This window comes from Rattus rattus, chromosome X (genome assembly GCF_011064425.1).
Source record: "Rattus rattus isolate New Zealand chromosome X, Rrattus_CSIRO_v1, whole genome shotgun sequence".
NCBI classification, from domain to species: domain Eukaryota; kingdom Metazoa; phylum Chordata; class Mammalia; order Rodentia; family Muridae; genus Rattus; species Rattus rattus.
This window is the reverse complement of record NC_046172.1, coordinates 32940136-32955933: the sequence shown is the minus strand read 5'-3', so window position 1 is coordinate 32955933 and position 15798 is coordinate 32940136. Positions and strand designations below refer to the sequence as shown.

The window sequence follows — 15798 nt, the reverse complement described above, 5'->3', positions numbered from 1 at the left end:
CCAGAGCTCTGGTTCAAATACCAAGAAGGATTGGCCTATATAGACCACAATACATTCCTCACATAAGCAGTCCAAGAAAGCAAGCTATTAAAGTGTATTAAAAGCATGGCCTTAGATTTCAAACTCATTTGATGATCTAAGGGCATAATCGTGGGAGATGCCTCAAAGTGTGTCCAATGGTGGATAAATTTTCCTGTACACATTGACCATTCTAGCAGTTATAATTACTATCTGTAAGGGTAGGGGGAAACTAGCCACAACTATGATGTAATGCTAAATTAGTAACTTTGGTTCTTTTTGCTTCAGCTGACCAAATCAACCCAGTATCTTAATTTCTTGGTTAATTTCCCTGGAAATCAAAATGAGGCTAGGAGTTTTGATGAATAGCCATTTAAAAAGGTACCCAGTGACATGTAAAAGGTATTTATAGAGATAACCAAGCAAAGAATCGCACACTCTTCATGCAACTTCTCATATTTTTCCTGGATCTCTTGCCTGAAAATTGTGTTTGAGTTTTCAGTCATTCCTTCAGTATTTTTGGAAATATTTCCCTGAGCTGGCCTTCATGGTAAATGAATAGAAATGAAGCATACAGTTGCTGTCCTTGTTGACTCAGATTTGGGGCAAGGCTGGCCTGCAAGGCTTTCTGAAGGATTCTCCCTTTGGCTAGGCCTCAGTGAGTGGAACACGGGTCCACCCACATGGTTTGTGGTACCCTTCTTCACCCATCCTTGAGTCTGGAAAAATCCTTTGTTGTGAGTCTCCTCCTTTGGCCACTCTGCTAGGCTTTGTTGTCTCCTTGGGTCAAACTGAGGCAGTAGGATTTGCATTTTTAAAAGGAAAGCTGGAAGATCAAATTGCAAGTATTGACCATGTAACATGATGTTTGAAGTGTCCACAGACCCTCATATCTAGAGTTGAAACAACCACAGACTGGAAAGGTTTTAAAAATTTGTCTGTGCTGAGCATACACAAACTTAAAGAATTATTCCCTATAAGAGCCACGTATAAGTAATCTAAATGTGATTTTACAGTAAATAGTAAGAGGGACTTAGGTTGCATATAAGCAGTATACCATTATATTAAGGACCATAGTACCAGTGGATTTTTGTGTCCACAGGGGATCATGTAACCAATCAAACACAGATTCCAAAAGGCTATTGTGTATTTACATCACAGAATGACTAGCTATAGCTCAGCAACATATACTTGTCATTTTTATGGTGACAGGAATATGATTTTGAAACACTAGATCATTTTTTCTAATGAATGAGCAAAAACCACAGTTGGCTCTTTTGTGGTGCTCTGTCTTTAAATTCTTGGTCTTATTTTGCTGGGGCCTTGAATTCACTCATACGAGACACACTCTACAGTGTACTGTTCTAGAAGCTCTTTGTTACATAAGATATTAAGGGAAGCAGGAGAGTGACGTTGTTATTGCTGAGAGGACATGGCGTGGCCTCCTTGTTGAGCTGTGCATATTTTGTAGCGTCCCATGGGCATCTCTGCAACCTCAGACACGCAGGCCTCATCTCTTTTTAAAACTTCATCCTCACAAAGCAGAAAACTTCGTTTTAGGGATACAATAGTCAGACCTGTCAGATAACTGAAAAGTAATTTTCAGATAGCTGAAAAGGTATTGTCTAATGTGACATTTAGGTTTTTGAAATTTCAAAGTAGAAAATCCCTTTTTCATCCCCACTGGCTTACAAAACCAGCGGGATAGCTTTGCACCCGTTGCTATGCCAGCCTTTATTGCTTGCTGCACCTAGAATACTGGTGAGTTGGTGACAATATGGTCGGGGCAGGAGATGCCACTCGCTGAATTGACAGTATAAGGATGATTAGCATTATTAACATGAAGATGCTATATGGCTTATGGTGTCTGAGACATTCTGCCACCAATTTCAGCAGATGTCATCTTGTCTCCCCAGTGACTGGGGTTACAGTCATTCACCCAGAAAAGAGGACAGTATGCAATGATCAGGATAGGCAGAAGCAAGTCTTCCACAGCAGGCTTTTTGACTCAGCAGGCATCACCAGGGCATGCTTTTGAGTCTGGCTTCTCTTCTGCCAGGCTGTGGACTCAAGAGAGTCACCATCAGGCATTTTGCAATCCCTGGTGGACTCGCGTCCTGAGGACGTTCAGCAGATTTTCCAGCACGGCAAGCATTCTGTGGCTTTTCCTCAAGGTATTCCAGGAGAGAATGCTCATTGATCTCGTGGTGCATATTTTAAAGCAATTATGTAAGCTATTTAGGAGAGAACCTAGATGCAATCACTGTTTATTTTGAGCCTTGACAGCACAATTGAACATCAGGATGGAAAGATGAAATATTCTCAGAGCTCTAATGAAGCAAGGCGCATGCACTGTCATTGTCAGTGACGTGTAACAGGGAACTAGGGCTGAGTTCCAGAATAGCAGGAACAGCATCCTGATGTCATTAGAAAGAGACAAAGGTTAGGATCAACCTGTGGAAAGATTGTCCTTTGAAAGGTAGTGTTTCCAGAACATCTCAGGCTGTGTACCTTCTAAGAGAAGAAGGTAGATCACCAGAAGCTGCAGCGCCATTCTAGGGCATGTCCCCTGAATGGGCTCTTTGGAGTTGGTGCCATGTCCCAAGTGGACACCTCTAAGGCTCCCCCCAAGGGTTTCCCTAGTGAATATACAGGGAGACATCTGCTTCTCCCACAGGAACTTAGAAACCTGTCCAAAATGTCTCTGCCACTGTGACTCAGCCTCACTTTGCATACTCCCAGGCTTACACAGGCAGCAGGCTGCTAGCTTGCTAATTAACAGGAGCTGAGAAGTACTGGCCCTGGCCATTTGCCCCTACCACTACGGGTCTAATTTCTTACGATCCAGGTTTAACAACAACAACAACAGCAGCAGCAGCAGCAGCAACAACAACAACAACTCCAGATTGCTCTGGGAAGGCAAAGAGTCTCATGTGAGATGAAAAAGCCAGGCAGCAGCACGGCCCTCTTCACACATAATAGAAGGAGAAGCGTTTGCCAAGGGAGCCAGCAGCCTTGAGTTCAGCTAAACCAATTGTTGCAAGAGCACTATTCTGTTAGCTTCGTCAACTCTGGTTTTTCCATATTCACCACTGACCAGGGTCTAGGATTGTAGTTCAATTTGGCATAGTGCTTCTAATGCAGAGTCCCAAGTTTGAGCCCCAACACTGCATAGTGTGGGTAAGGCGTTGCACAGCTATAATCCCAGCACTCAGGAGATAGGGGCGGGAGGGTAGGAAGTCCCTTTGTGGCTGTATGTTGAGTTTGAACTCAGCTTAGGATATGGGAAACCATGTCTCAACCAACAAACAAAATCAAGCCAGGCATCTTTCACATGCCTCTAACTCCAATTCTGAGAGGACAGAGACAAGAGGGTTGCGGCTTCCAACCTATCCAAGGAAACATGAGACTGATCTCAAAGGGAATAGGCAGAGAGCGATGCCAGCAGGCACCTAATGACCGCCACATGAGTGCATAAGGGTATGCACTTGTGTGAGAGGCTGTGGGGAGAAACAGCCAGCCAGACAGCTAGACAGGCAGGCAGGCAGGCAGGCAGAGAATGAACAAACAAGTGAATGAGTGAATGAATAGCCCCCCCCCCCCCCGGAGCTGAGGACCGAACCCAGGGCCTTGCACTTGGTAGGCAAGCGCTCTACCACTGAGCTAAATCCCCAACCCCTGAAAAGATCTTTTAAAATAATCACTGACCACACCCTTCCTACTCATAACAAGCTCTAGGCACTCTGAAATGATCCTTTGATTTCCTACTTCCTCAGTTATAGCTCTGTGCTTGTACATCTTCATAAATTTGTTCTAGATCAGGCAGCTTTGCAGATTTCAAACTTTTATTCAAAAAAAGTTTCCATGATGCTTAATCCACCACCGATGAGTTGCATAGCATTAATTCTGACCACTTTCCCCTTTACTAAGTTCTTAGGAGCTCCCGTATAATGACAACCCAGTTTATAAATTTGTTCTTAGCCAATATTTTTTTTCACTTTTTAAAAATTTTTTATTAGAGATAATTCTTTACTTACATTTCAAAGATTATTCCCCTTCCCAGTTTCCTGTCCATAAGCCCCCATTCCCTCCCCTCCCCCTCCCACATACGGGTATTCCCTTATTACCCCCCCCCAATATTCCTCTCTTAGCCAATATTTTTTTCTCATTCCTAGACATGGAATTAGTCCTCAGAGATCTCTATAATTTTCTAAGTTCTAAATGTGGGCCAATAAATTAAATAAACATATCTCCCACCCAATAAGCAGTTTTAGGAAAAATAATCCCCCTACGACATATCTGTCTTGTGTATTTAGTTCTTCTGGGTGGTCTCATACACAGGAATTGAGCTTGTGAGGCTGTTTATGTCACCTAAGTTTGGCCTATTGATATAGCCTCAGTGGGCTATCCGCAGGCCACCCAGATCGTATCACCTCTTCCTTCCCTGGCAGGATCTACAGTCTATGCTCTCTCGGTTGAACATCTCATTTGTCATATCCTTATCTATAGGGCTGATATTTCATTTCCCAGTTGGAGCTTCTTTGAGCTGACACCCCAAGCTTCTCCTTCATTTTGTGTGTGGTATAAATTTGGCAGATAAATTGGGTCTCTTTGTGTTTTGGTCTTGTGTCAAATGTGCCTGTTTTTCTTCTGCGCTTCCTTTCCTGTTCATTGTTCTGTTTTGTACTAGTATAAAGGAAAGGGAAGAAGGGAGGGGGATGCATAAAGCTGGCTCCTGTCACATTCCATTTTCTAGATAAAGGGATGCCCAGGCCCTTCCACTAGACATGGGATGTGGATATATAATTAAGTTCTCACTTGTAGGGTGGGCTGGATGGAATGAAGGGGTGTGCTCAGATAACCTATTAGGAGGAAGCTCTATTCCAGAGTCTAGAGGATCCTAATAGGCCATCCATTTGGAGTGATCTAACCATGAGAGAGACTACAGCCACATACCATGAGGCTAGAGACTGAGATAGGAAACCAGCAAGAGACTCTCCCAAGAGGAAGTTATATAATGGTTCCTTGGGATATCCTGTGCAGATGACAGTGCAGCTAGTTGTTTAAACTCTGGAAGGTACAGAGGAGCAGTTATAGACATCAGTATCACGTTGTCCCAGCTCCATGCTTTCAAAATGTGGTGGGTCCTCCAGATATGGTGGTGCAGAAATGGCAGGGCAGAGCCCCCCATCTTTCTCTACAATTGTCATGGGTGCCCTAGTCTGGTAAAATCCATTCGTATCCCTTCCAGTCTCTCAGCTTAGCTTGATGCATAGAGATATTTTCTAAGGTCCAAAGTTGCTAAAAATCTGAGCTACCATTTTGCTTATCTGTTCCCCTAACCAAGTCCTGATTCTGCATTAGGATTCAAATAGGCTTGAGCCCTCTCCAAATTCGTGTTGGAGCTTGGTAGCCTGTGTACAGTATTGAGATAAACTGAATCTTTAAGGAATACTTAGGGACTGGGACTACAGCTCAGTGATAGAGTGCTTGCTTAGCATATGCAAAATGCTAAGTTCAATTCCCACCACCAAAAACAAAACAAAAAGAGATAGGTCATGAGGTATCTCTTTCATGAATTGATTAATTCTATCATGCATTAATTACATCCTTACCACAATTTTCCCTCTCTCCACTCCTTCTAGTTCCTCCATGGTTATTATATTCTTGGAGAGACCTGGTTAATTTTCTTGAGACTGAATTACTTTTCAAGGTTGCGATCCTGGTACCATACTTGAGTTTTTCTTGTACATGTGCTGCTTCTGTCTGTACTTTCTGCCCCTCCCAGCTTCTGGTATGAGTTGAAGTAGTAGAAAACCCTTATAAGCCAATCAAAAGCTAACACCGCATTCTTGGACTTTCAAAATGAAGAACCCCAATAAACCTCTTTTCTTTATAAATTACTCAGATTTAGGTGTTCTGCTACAGCAACATCAAACTGGTTAAGCAGTTGGCTAAGCATTTCTTCATGTCTAATTAACCATCAAGGTCTGTCTTCAGATTATTTTTAACAAAACATATCTCAGTGGTGTGGAGGGGAGGAGCTACAAACTGGTTCATAAAGCAAAGCTGCAGATTACAGTTCCTGCCAGGACAAAGCAGTTGAGCCAGATGACGAGTTCCTTGGTTTGGAACAGGCAGGTCCTGTCAAACAAGGAGCAGAGTCAGTTTCGAAATCCTTCAGCAGGAAGCAGTTTGCCTTCCTGCTATCCATACTCTGGAACATTCGGATATGTTTCCTTCCTGGTACTGTAATGGTAATAATCAAATATAGCTGGTGTGGCCTTTGAAGGATGACAGGTCATTTCCGTTTGAAGCATATGCAGTCAGAGGTGAGCATACATACTTAGATGTATGTGCCCTAAATACACGAGGTCACAGAAAGCTTTGGACTCTAATACAAATCAGGAAATGTTGGCTCTCTGGATTTTATTGTTGCTACTGGCATTTTCTTGTTGTTTTCTTTTTTAATAAATTCTCAGTGCCTGGACAGTGAGTGATAAGGCTTCTAGACCCCTTTTTGCTACCAGCCGATTGCTGCAGACCCCCTGAGCATCATCACCATTGCAGAGGGGGCTCCTCCCATAACTCCTGGCCCCACATCCACTGCTTTGTTTTCAGCTCTTACCTAAGAGTTGAGCAGCCTAAAGCCACCCAAGTTTGGAACTGAGGTTTTGTTCTTTCACCACCGGGGAGAGGGATGAGAGAATAAATGGAATGATTGACTCTAAAGATACAGGACTTTAAATCCTCACCTGAGTTGAAGGAGCTGGTTGGTATGTAGCTGTTAAACTCCACAGAGAATCCCTGGACCTCCTGCTGAACCTGGTGCGTTCCTCATGCCAATATCTGCATCCAAACACAGTTGAACATTTTGAGGAAAAGCAACTCTGGGTCTCCTCATCTCTATTTCTTTGAGAATCAGCAACTACTGCGTTTCTTTATTATTACCATATTTTTGCTGGGGATTTGCTGCTCTGCATTTTCTGTTCTCGTCACCCAGTTTGGTATATTAAAATATAAAAGTAGGCCCATGTACAGTGCTTCCAAGTTTTGAGGAGGTGGTCTAGAGCCATATGGGTCTGGAAAGAGCAAGGAGGGGGATGTGGGAGGGTTTGGAGGGAGAAAGGGAAGAGAGAAATGACGTAATTATAATCAGTTGAACTTACTAAAACCAGAGAATGTGGACTCGGTCCAAAAGCGGGGGTTGGGGGAGATGAATAAACTTCCCTGCTGTCTGGTACCTATACGGTGTAGTACAGCAGCTCACTGCTCACAAGCTAGCCCTTCCTTTTAAATGTGTGTCCTAACTGCCTCTGCAGTGGTCCTGACACTTGTCATAAATGCAGACCCCTGCCTCCTCCTGTTGCCACTCTCACAGGCATAGTTTCTGGGACCACAGTTCACACAGTCTTGTTATTACGAAATAGCCCATCCTCTCTCTCACCCTCCTTTCTCATCTCTTCTTTTTCTTCCACCCATTCCTTCCATGACACATTTCATGCGTCAGCTACAGGCCAGACCTTATACAACATCAAGAGGCTTTGGTTTCTTTTCACATGGCCCAGTAATCACAGAAAGTGTCATAGTTTGTAATTGCTTTACCTCTTTCCCCTCCATATATTCTGAAGCAAGGTCTCTGGGGTAACAGCTTCTACTACAGAGTCTTCTGTGAGATTGTTTATAGATTTTTTAAACCAGGGCCAGAGAGATGGCTCAGCCAGGAAAAGTGCTTGCTTCTGAGCCTGACAACTTGAGTTTCATCCCCAGGATCCACAGAACGGAAGGAGAGAAACTGCTCTCCATGAGCTGTCCTCTGATCTTCCTACACATGGTGTGGCATGTGTGAGCAGGTTCACACACATTACCATATACACAAAATAAATTAAAAAATGTTTAATTAATTAAAAGAGTATTTCAAACCATCAGGGGGAAGAAAGACATCCAGGAATAGGCATGACTGGGACTTGGGGAAGAATTAGGCCATAGGGTGTTGTCAGTTTCATGACTAAGCAGTAACTCTGATTGTGAGTTAAAGGAAGCTTAAATGGCAAGGTTTCAGCAGTAACTTCATTAGATAAACATACCTCCATTCCCAAACGAGTTATACCAAGACAGAGAAGGAGGAAGGACAGAGTTAATAAGGAACTGGAAAAAGCTGACAAAGGGAATAGAGTATTGGGAGAGCCTGAGTCACAAACACACCCCCACACAGTGCAGGGCCTGTATTCAAGGGCCGGAGGCCCTAAGTGCAGCTTGCTTTTTCCTAATAAAGTTCATTTGTCTGCACTTATACGTACGTCACAGGAAAACATCGAGGAGGAAACATACCCAAGTGTATACACACATGTAGTCCTGCTAGTCAGAAACCACCACTTTAAACATACTTCTCCCCACTCTTTCTACTTTTTGTGTGTTGCAGCATAGGTGAGCTCATACCATAGCTGCAATTTGATAACTATTTCCTCCTTGCAATCTGACCATCAGACTGTTGCCTGTGCTTTGATGAGTTCCGTGTGCCTGCCTCATGGCTCTGCTCCAGCATTGGGCCTTCATAGTGGTTAGCAGTGTGCTGTGGGTCAAACAGCCCTGGGCTTTACTCCCAGTCTCCTCTACCCCATTTACTAGCTTGCTTCATTTAATAGCTTAGTGACCTTGGGAAATGACTTCTCTCACTTATTTCAACAGCAGCCTGGGCATATTGATACCAGTTCCTCATAGAGTTGCTACATGAGTTTCCCAAGTCCGAGATTACTAACTCTTGCAAAACCATCTCCTCCCAAGTTGAAAGATAACATTAATGGCCATTTATTGGTGAGAAAGGAGAGCTAGGTGAGGCGGCTCGTCATCATCTAAAAATAGAGATTTGTACTGATCTTCAGCTTTCAGAACCCTTTGTCTTTCCTACCATGCTATAGTCTTTACTCAGAGCAATTTGGTGGAATCAGCAACTAATGAAGAACCAGGCTGAAAAGATAGTGAATCCAGAGTCTGAATGCTATGATGCCCCCTCCTCAGATAAGAACACAAAAACAGATAAAGACAAGAACACATGTTCTTGTGTGTCATGTATTCTCTGGATTTTATTGGAAACATACTCTTTCTGCAGCGTAGTACTGTGTCAGAGAAAGGTAAACCAGAGTGGCAGTTAGGCGTGTGTCTGCCTTTTGTGGTCCCTGTATTAATGTCATACTACGACATTTCTGGAAACCAGAAGATACTCTTTGTAGGTTTCTTAGAACCACAAATACATGGTACCTGGGAGAATAAGGAATGCCAACAGTGATGTGAAGCATCCAGCCCTTCCTCTCAGTTCCCTGCATCCTTCCTTAGTGTTATCACAGTGGATGGTTCTCCCCTTGCCCTTAGCATGACAGAACAAGACGGTGCCTGGCTGTGTTCTCTGACCGCTGTTTAGTCAGTTCATCTGTGTCCCTCTCCCTCCTCTAGTCAGTCTTGGATGACAAAGAATAGCCCCTAAACTCTGAAACCAGTTCAGGGATGAACGCTATTGATCGTACTGCTACTTCATCACCTATGGAGTAACAATGTGTAATAGAAAAAATAGTGGGCCACTTCGAAAAACCCCACATCCATTCCAGTTTAGCACATGTTGTAAGGTATAACTGCTATGTGAGTGATCTCACAAATGACCTTCCTCAGCATAAAAAGAGGCAAAGAGGGCAGGGGACTTGCCAGTCTGCAGTAGACTCTTGGTCTGCATTTAGTTGAAGCTTCCATACGTCCTATCAGATCTGATTTTGAGTCTTCATGGTCACTCTTGCTGAACCACTTCTTATTCAGCTGATTAAATCTTAATTGCAAATGTGGCTTCAGCTTAGGGGCACCATTGTGCTTGCTGGTTTCAGGCCATTTTTGCTGAACTGAGCTTTTCTAGAAGGCTGTTGTAAATTTAGAAAGGGGGAAACTGCATTTCATTTGTTGGTCTGAGTTTTGTTTTGCCGATTGAATTTGCTTCAGTGTTTATTTAGAGGTGCCAAAAAAAAGCTGGTGTCTCTAGAGAGAGAATTGCTCAATTTTTTTTTTTTTTTTTTTTTTGGAGAGGCTCTCCAAAATTGTCCATGCTGCACATAGAAAACAATGTCTATGTTCCGTGATACTCTAGCTTGCCAACAGTCTCATGTGTAATTATGATTGATTTTTCAGAGACCCAAGAAACCGCCACCTCCATCCGCTCCTGTCATCAAACAAGGGGCAGGTAATGTACCTTTCAGATCCAGCAAACAAAATGTTCATCTTTCTTTTGTACAAATTGAAATTTTCTTCGTTAGAATTCAAGATTTTTGGATCTACAGACTGCTAGTTTGGGGGTTGTGATTCGGTCTCAGCAGGCAGGTTTTAAATGAGCTGCTGTTTTTCCTAGACACAAACAAACAAACAAACAAACAAAAGAACCCGTATCACTAAAATGTGTCTCCACTACAGTGCAGAAATTGGGGTTTCCAAGGAACGTACTATAAAATGAACTGGGTCTTTTTTTTTTTAAACAATCTGCTTTTGAGGAGCAAAGCCCTGCTTATTGTCCTTACTGATGGTCAGTTTCCCATGGGATTGCCATGCGTCATTGTTTATGAACAGATTTGCTGGGGTTTCGATGTCTGTCCTATGTGGCTAGCCAAAATTTGCACTTACTTCATCCCCCCACCCCCAGAAAAAGATGGTTTTCTAGCCATAGATACTTTCCCTCTTGACTATTTTCTAGTCTTGAAAACAAAATCTAGTTCACTCATTCTGTGTGGTTTAGATATTAAGGGTGAATAGTATAGAAAGAAGTGATGTCACTGCATGATAGATTCTTTTTTTTTTTTTTTTTTTTGGTTTTTTTTTTTGGAGCTGGGGACCAAACCCAGGGCCTTGCACTTGCTAGGCAAGCGCTCTACCACTGAGCTAAATCCCCAACCCCTGCATGATGGATTCTTATCCATAAAGATGATAGTTCCTACTTCCCAATGGATGTCTCTTTATAATAGTCACACATAATTGTGGAGAGAAATCCCTTTTGTGGATGACTATTTAAGTGGTTTGTTAACAAACTGAGGAGGGAAAGGAGCAATCAAAATATATAACATACATGTATGAAAGTGTCACAATGAAACCCATTATATTACACAGTGAATATACACTAAGATATGTGTATATGTACATACTAATTTTGATAAGAAACAACTAAAATAAAATTAAGGCTGTTTTAGTGTAAAAATCCACAATTATATGTATAGCATATAATATAAGAACATAAATTATCAGGTTTTATTTTTTCACACATTTATTAAGAAGTATTTTTTTTAAACAGGGGGCCTCTCACTCTATCCCTGGATGGCCCAAAATTCACTATGAAGTTCAGGCTGACCTCCAACTAAGAAGTGATTTTTTTGAAGAAAAAAAAAGTCAAGATTTTTAAGGGACTAGAAACTTAGAAGAAAAAAATCTATTTAAGTTTACATTTCTCTCTTATTTATTTAGCTCTAATTAAGAATTACAGAGATTAACCTGGCACTGGGTAATAATTCTACCTCCTATTCCACCCCAATTTCCACTAGCATTGAACAGTTTCATTTTGCCACCTAGTGGCTCTGGCTATATAAATATTTTATTGTGCAAGATTAGAATAGACTAGAAGCGTGTTTTTTTCTCTGAAGACCCTTTTCTCTAGAGGCGTTAGTAATCAGTCAGAGCCCAAGGAATCAAACTGAGCAGTTTGAGAATTGGTCAGGCTGGAATGGAGAAAGTAGGACCAGATTCTTAGAGATAGTACAATTGTCTTTAGAAATGAGACTACATGGTAGGTGGTAGACAAATTCTTTTTTAATAATTTCACCATATTTGCAATGACTCTCTCCTGGGTAAAGCACAGCAGCATTTGGTCTTCCGGCTCTTTTATCCTGAGGTATCTTGAAAATTGTTTGTAATGAGGAAATACATGTCCATATTCCCATTGTGATCAACTTCCTTTTACCAAAAGAGCCCAGATATGTAAATGATACAAATCAGAAACAGTGTTTAATATATAGTGCCATTAAAGATGGTTGTCACATGAAGCATGTGTTCAATGTAAAGTTTAAGTTTTTTTACCTCTTGGGGGCCTCATAATTCTGATTTTAATATCTGGCACCCACCCATGGAACCAGCCAAGTACTCATTCAAGTCTACCAGAGAGTGCTTTGGACTGGTTTGTGCTCTAGCTAGTTCCCAGTGCTCTTGTATGCCTGAAGCCAATAGCAAAGATGAGGGAGGCCCTCAGGTAAGGGAACAGTGGCAGGCCATAGAGCAAAGGAGAAATGTAAAGTGATGTATTGGGAAATATGTAATATTTGAAGAATTCAGACACAGAGAAAGGATTTAGGGAAGACCATTGTAACAAATCTGCATAGTCCTCAAAATTATATTCTAGATATGTTGGTGTATGAGGAACCACTCCAAATTTTGTGGTATAAAATAATGATCTTTGTAGAGCCATAGATTATGTGGGCTAAGGATGTGAATAGAGCATGACTAGAATGGTTAGTTTCTATTCCATCAGGGCTGGGATAGTGGTTTGGAAAGCTGAGCTAGCTGATGTTGGTGTATTCACCTGAAAGATGGCGGCTTCAACACATGTGTTGCTACCTATGTCAGGAATGGCTCGGAGACTGGGCTTAGCTGGGACTTCAGACCAGAGTATGTTTGCATAGCTTCTCTGAGGTAGTTGATCTCTTATATGGATGTCCAGCAGTACTCCAGCAAATAAAGTGTAAGCTAGATGGCCTTATAACGTAACAGTGGAAATAGTATGGAATTATTTCAACTACTGGTCAAAACATTTGCAAGGCTAGCCCCATTCCGGCCAAGGGAATCTAGACCTTACCTCACAATGCAAGGTCTATCAAACAATTCCAGGCTATATATCTAGCTTATTACAAGATGGAGTCTAGATCTGTATGAAACCTGTTCTTTATAAGATGTAATATGATTATTATGATTCCTTAGTTATATATTTTATGAATAAATTATTTCTACACATTCTGCATGCCCACTTCATCATAATCTTTGACTTTTAATGTCCAAGGAAACAGTGTTTAAATATTTAAAAAGGAGTAATGGTGTTTTTATTAATTAAATATTTATAGGCATGCAAATTCTTTTTAAAGACACAGTCTCTCTGTATCCCCAGTAGGCCTAGAACTTGTAGTGATCCTGCCTTGGCTTCCCATGTACCAAATTTATAGGCACACCTGGCTATGCAAGCCAATTTCATGACATAGACTAGAAATGAGTTCTGCTGTGTTTCTGAACAATTAACACCAGCAGCCATCTCATGGGAAAAAACTCCATTGCCTTTGCTGTACTTGATAAATATTTAAATGCAGATGTGTCAACTAAATAAATACAGAAAACATTTTCTGATTGCAATTAGCTTTTCCCTCCTAGGTACCACAGAGAGAAAACATGAAATTAAAAAGATACCTCCTGAAAGACCGGAAACACTTCCAAACAGAACAGAAGAGAAAGGTATGAGATCAATTCTTCATTGGCACATCTAGAACAGCAAGCAGTGAAGCTATCTGTCATGGCGCTAGTCCTGATTACCCACACAATTTGCTTTTTCTTTGGAATATGGTGATTACGGGTTTGTTTTGATTACTTCCAAACATCTCATTTTGAAGGAAATATGAGAAGGTTATGTGGCACTTTACAGGGACAGAGTTTTTCATGAAATCAAAACCAACCAGCCCAGTCATTGAACACATTAGGGCTTTTCCATGATGTGTCTACTATTGCCATCTTGCCTGTACCCCGGAAGTTGGTGGTTTGTAAGTTTATCAAGGACTCTGCACATATCTGGTGCTTTCTATCTAATCCCTCTACTTTTCTCAGTTTCTTGTGGGGATGGGTTCATGCATCATTGATATAGGTGGTCTTGGCTTGCTGAAATTACCATTCATCCTTGGTCAGTTCTGGGCCCTTGACTCTGGCTAATAACATTATAGACATATATTCCTGGCCAGGAATATTGGAGGGATAGGGATGGGGGGGTGGGCATACTGGGAAAAGCAACTCTGTCTCATAGTCCTCAGAGAGAGTTTAGAAATTCCATTGGCAGAGAGGTCTCTTAAAACCCCACACAGTCGGAAGGGGAAGCCCTGGGTCCTGCTAATACTGAACCCCCAGTGAACTAGACTGTTGGGGGGAGGGCGGCAATGGGGGGAGGGTGGGGAGGGGAACACCCATAAGGAAGGGGAGGGGGATATTTGCCCGGAAACCGGAAAGGGAATAACACTCGAAATGTATATAAGAAATATTCAAGTTAATAAAAAATAAAGAAAAAAAAAAAAAACCCACACAGTCAGGTTAACAACAGTGCTTGATTCCCATCACTCTGAGTCTCTTTCCCCGCGAAATCTGCATGCCATGAAGTGAAAGGGCTCCTTTTACTAGGTGGCCAAGTTTTGATTGATCACACATTTTTAAGGAAAGTACTATGTTATTATGAACAGGAAGCCAAGCAAATTCCATTTTTAAAAAGCAGTTATTTTGAAGTCACAAGAGAAATGCTGAATTAATGAATATAATTATCTGGAGGTGCTCCTTGGTGGCCTCATGAAATTTTATTGCAGAATTTAATATTTCACATCAGCCTACTGAAAGTTTTGCCAACATTGCAAGCTGTTAAAGATCTATGCCTCTTTCTTTCTTGGTAAGCAGGTAAAATTTGAGTCATTAGAACCTCATTGTGAAGGCCAAGCCTGTGTTAGAGATCAGTGAGAAAATTGCTATTCAGTGTATGCTCTGTCAACATCTCTTTCCTAAAAGCATGTGCTATGAAATAACTAAACACCTACCCTCTGTCCTCATGGAGGACTCTAATATTATTCGTACCCTAGCTAGGCTCTGGGTTTAAGATACTTCATGCCCTGCCCATGCTGACTAACTTATAGATGGGTTTGGGAGCAGCCATTCTCCTTGGCTGACCAAGTAGCCACATAGCCCTAACTCTTCCTCTCAGAGTCCTTATCCTATGCCACAGTGAATCAGGAAGGCAGAAGTCCTAGTGTTAGAAGCCTAGTTAGATAGACCCTTCAGGGAACCAGTGTCTGAGTCTTAGCATCCCTGTGATGTCACCAAAATCTATATCATGCCACCATGCAAGTTACTGTTTTTGTTGCACAACAAGGGAGTTAACTCCTTAACATTTTAGCTTAGCCCCTCCACATTTTAGCTTGGTCCCTCCTTTTCTGGCCATAGTGTGCCAGAAACTGAGTTCTTATAATTCCTGGTTTGGGTGTATGTTCCTTTAGAAATACAGTGAAGACAAGCCCAGTGATACTTGCATACTACCCTAGGAGGCACAGAAAGTTGTTGCCACTTATTCTGAGTGCCCAAACAACATGGTCTCATGCCTGTGCTGGCCAATGAAAGGTGTTCTGAGGACAAATACAGGAGTTTTACCTGTGCATCAGTGAGACACAAACGGAAATTCAGTCTTTATTAGTGAGAATATGGGTTAATGTTTTTTTCTACCATACACAAGGCAAGACTAGTTTGAGAATGGGAAAATTGAAGCTGTCATTGAATGCCTCCCAATTTGACTACCAGATCTGGATTCAAGCTCTTCCTAATAGCTCCTTGACTCCAGAAACCAACTCCACAATCTGAGAAGTCCTACTTTGTCTTTCAAGTTTAAAAGCTGTGTAGATATCTCTGAACAAGCTATTTCCTGAGCAGTTTTCTCTCTTATTGACTGATGAGCTTCTCAAAGGTTAATCTGAGATACACCAGGGC

At 41.8% G+C, this 15798-nt stretch overlaps 1 protein-coding gene across 8 annotated transcripts in view; it reads left to right on the top strand.

The window, feature by feature from the left end:
• Positions 1-15798, top strand: part of Sh3kbp1 (SH3 domain containing kinase binding protein 1) — a 347694-nt gene that overhangs the window by 273123 nt on the left and 58773 nt on the right. For all 8 annotated transcript variants that reach the window (XM_032890004.1, XM_032890006.1, XM_032890007.1 and 5 more), the window contains 2 exons: positions 10186-10237; positions 13447-13527. In XM_032890004.1, coding sequence (XP_032745895.1) covers positions 10186-10237; positions 13447-13527 — 133 coding nt within the window. The remainder of the gene's footprint in view (positions 1-10185; positions 10238-13446; positions 13528-15798) is intronic.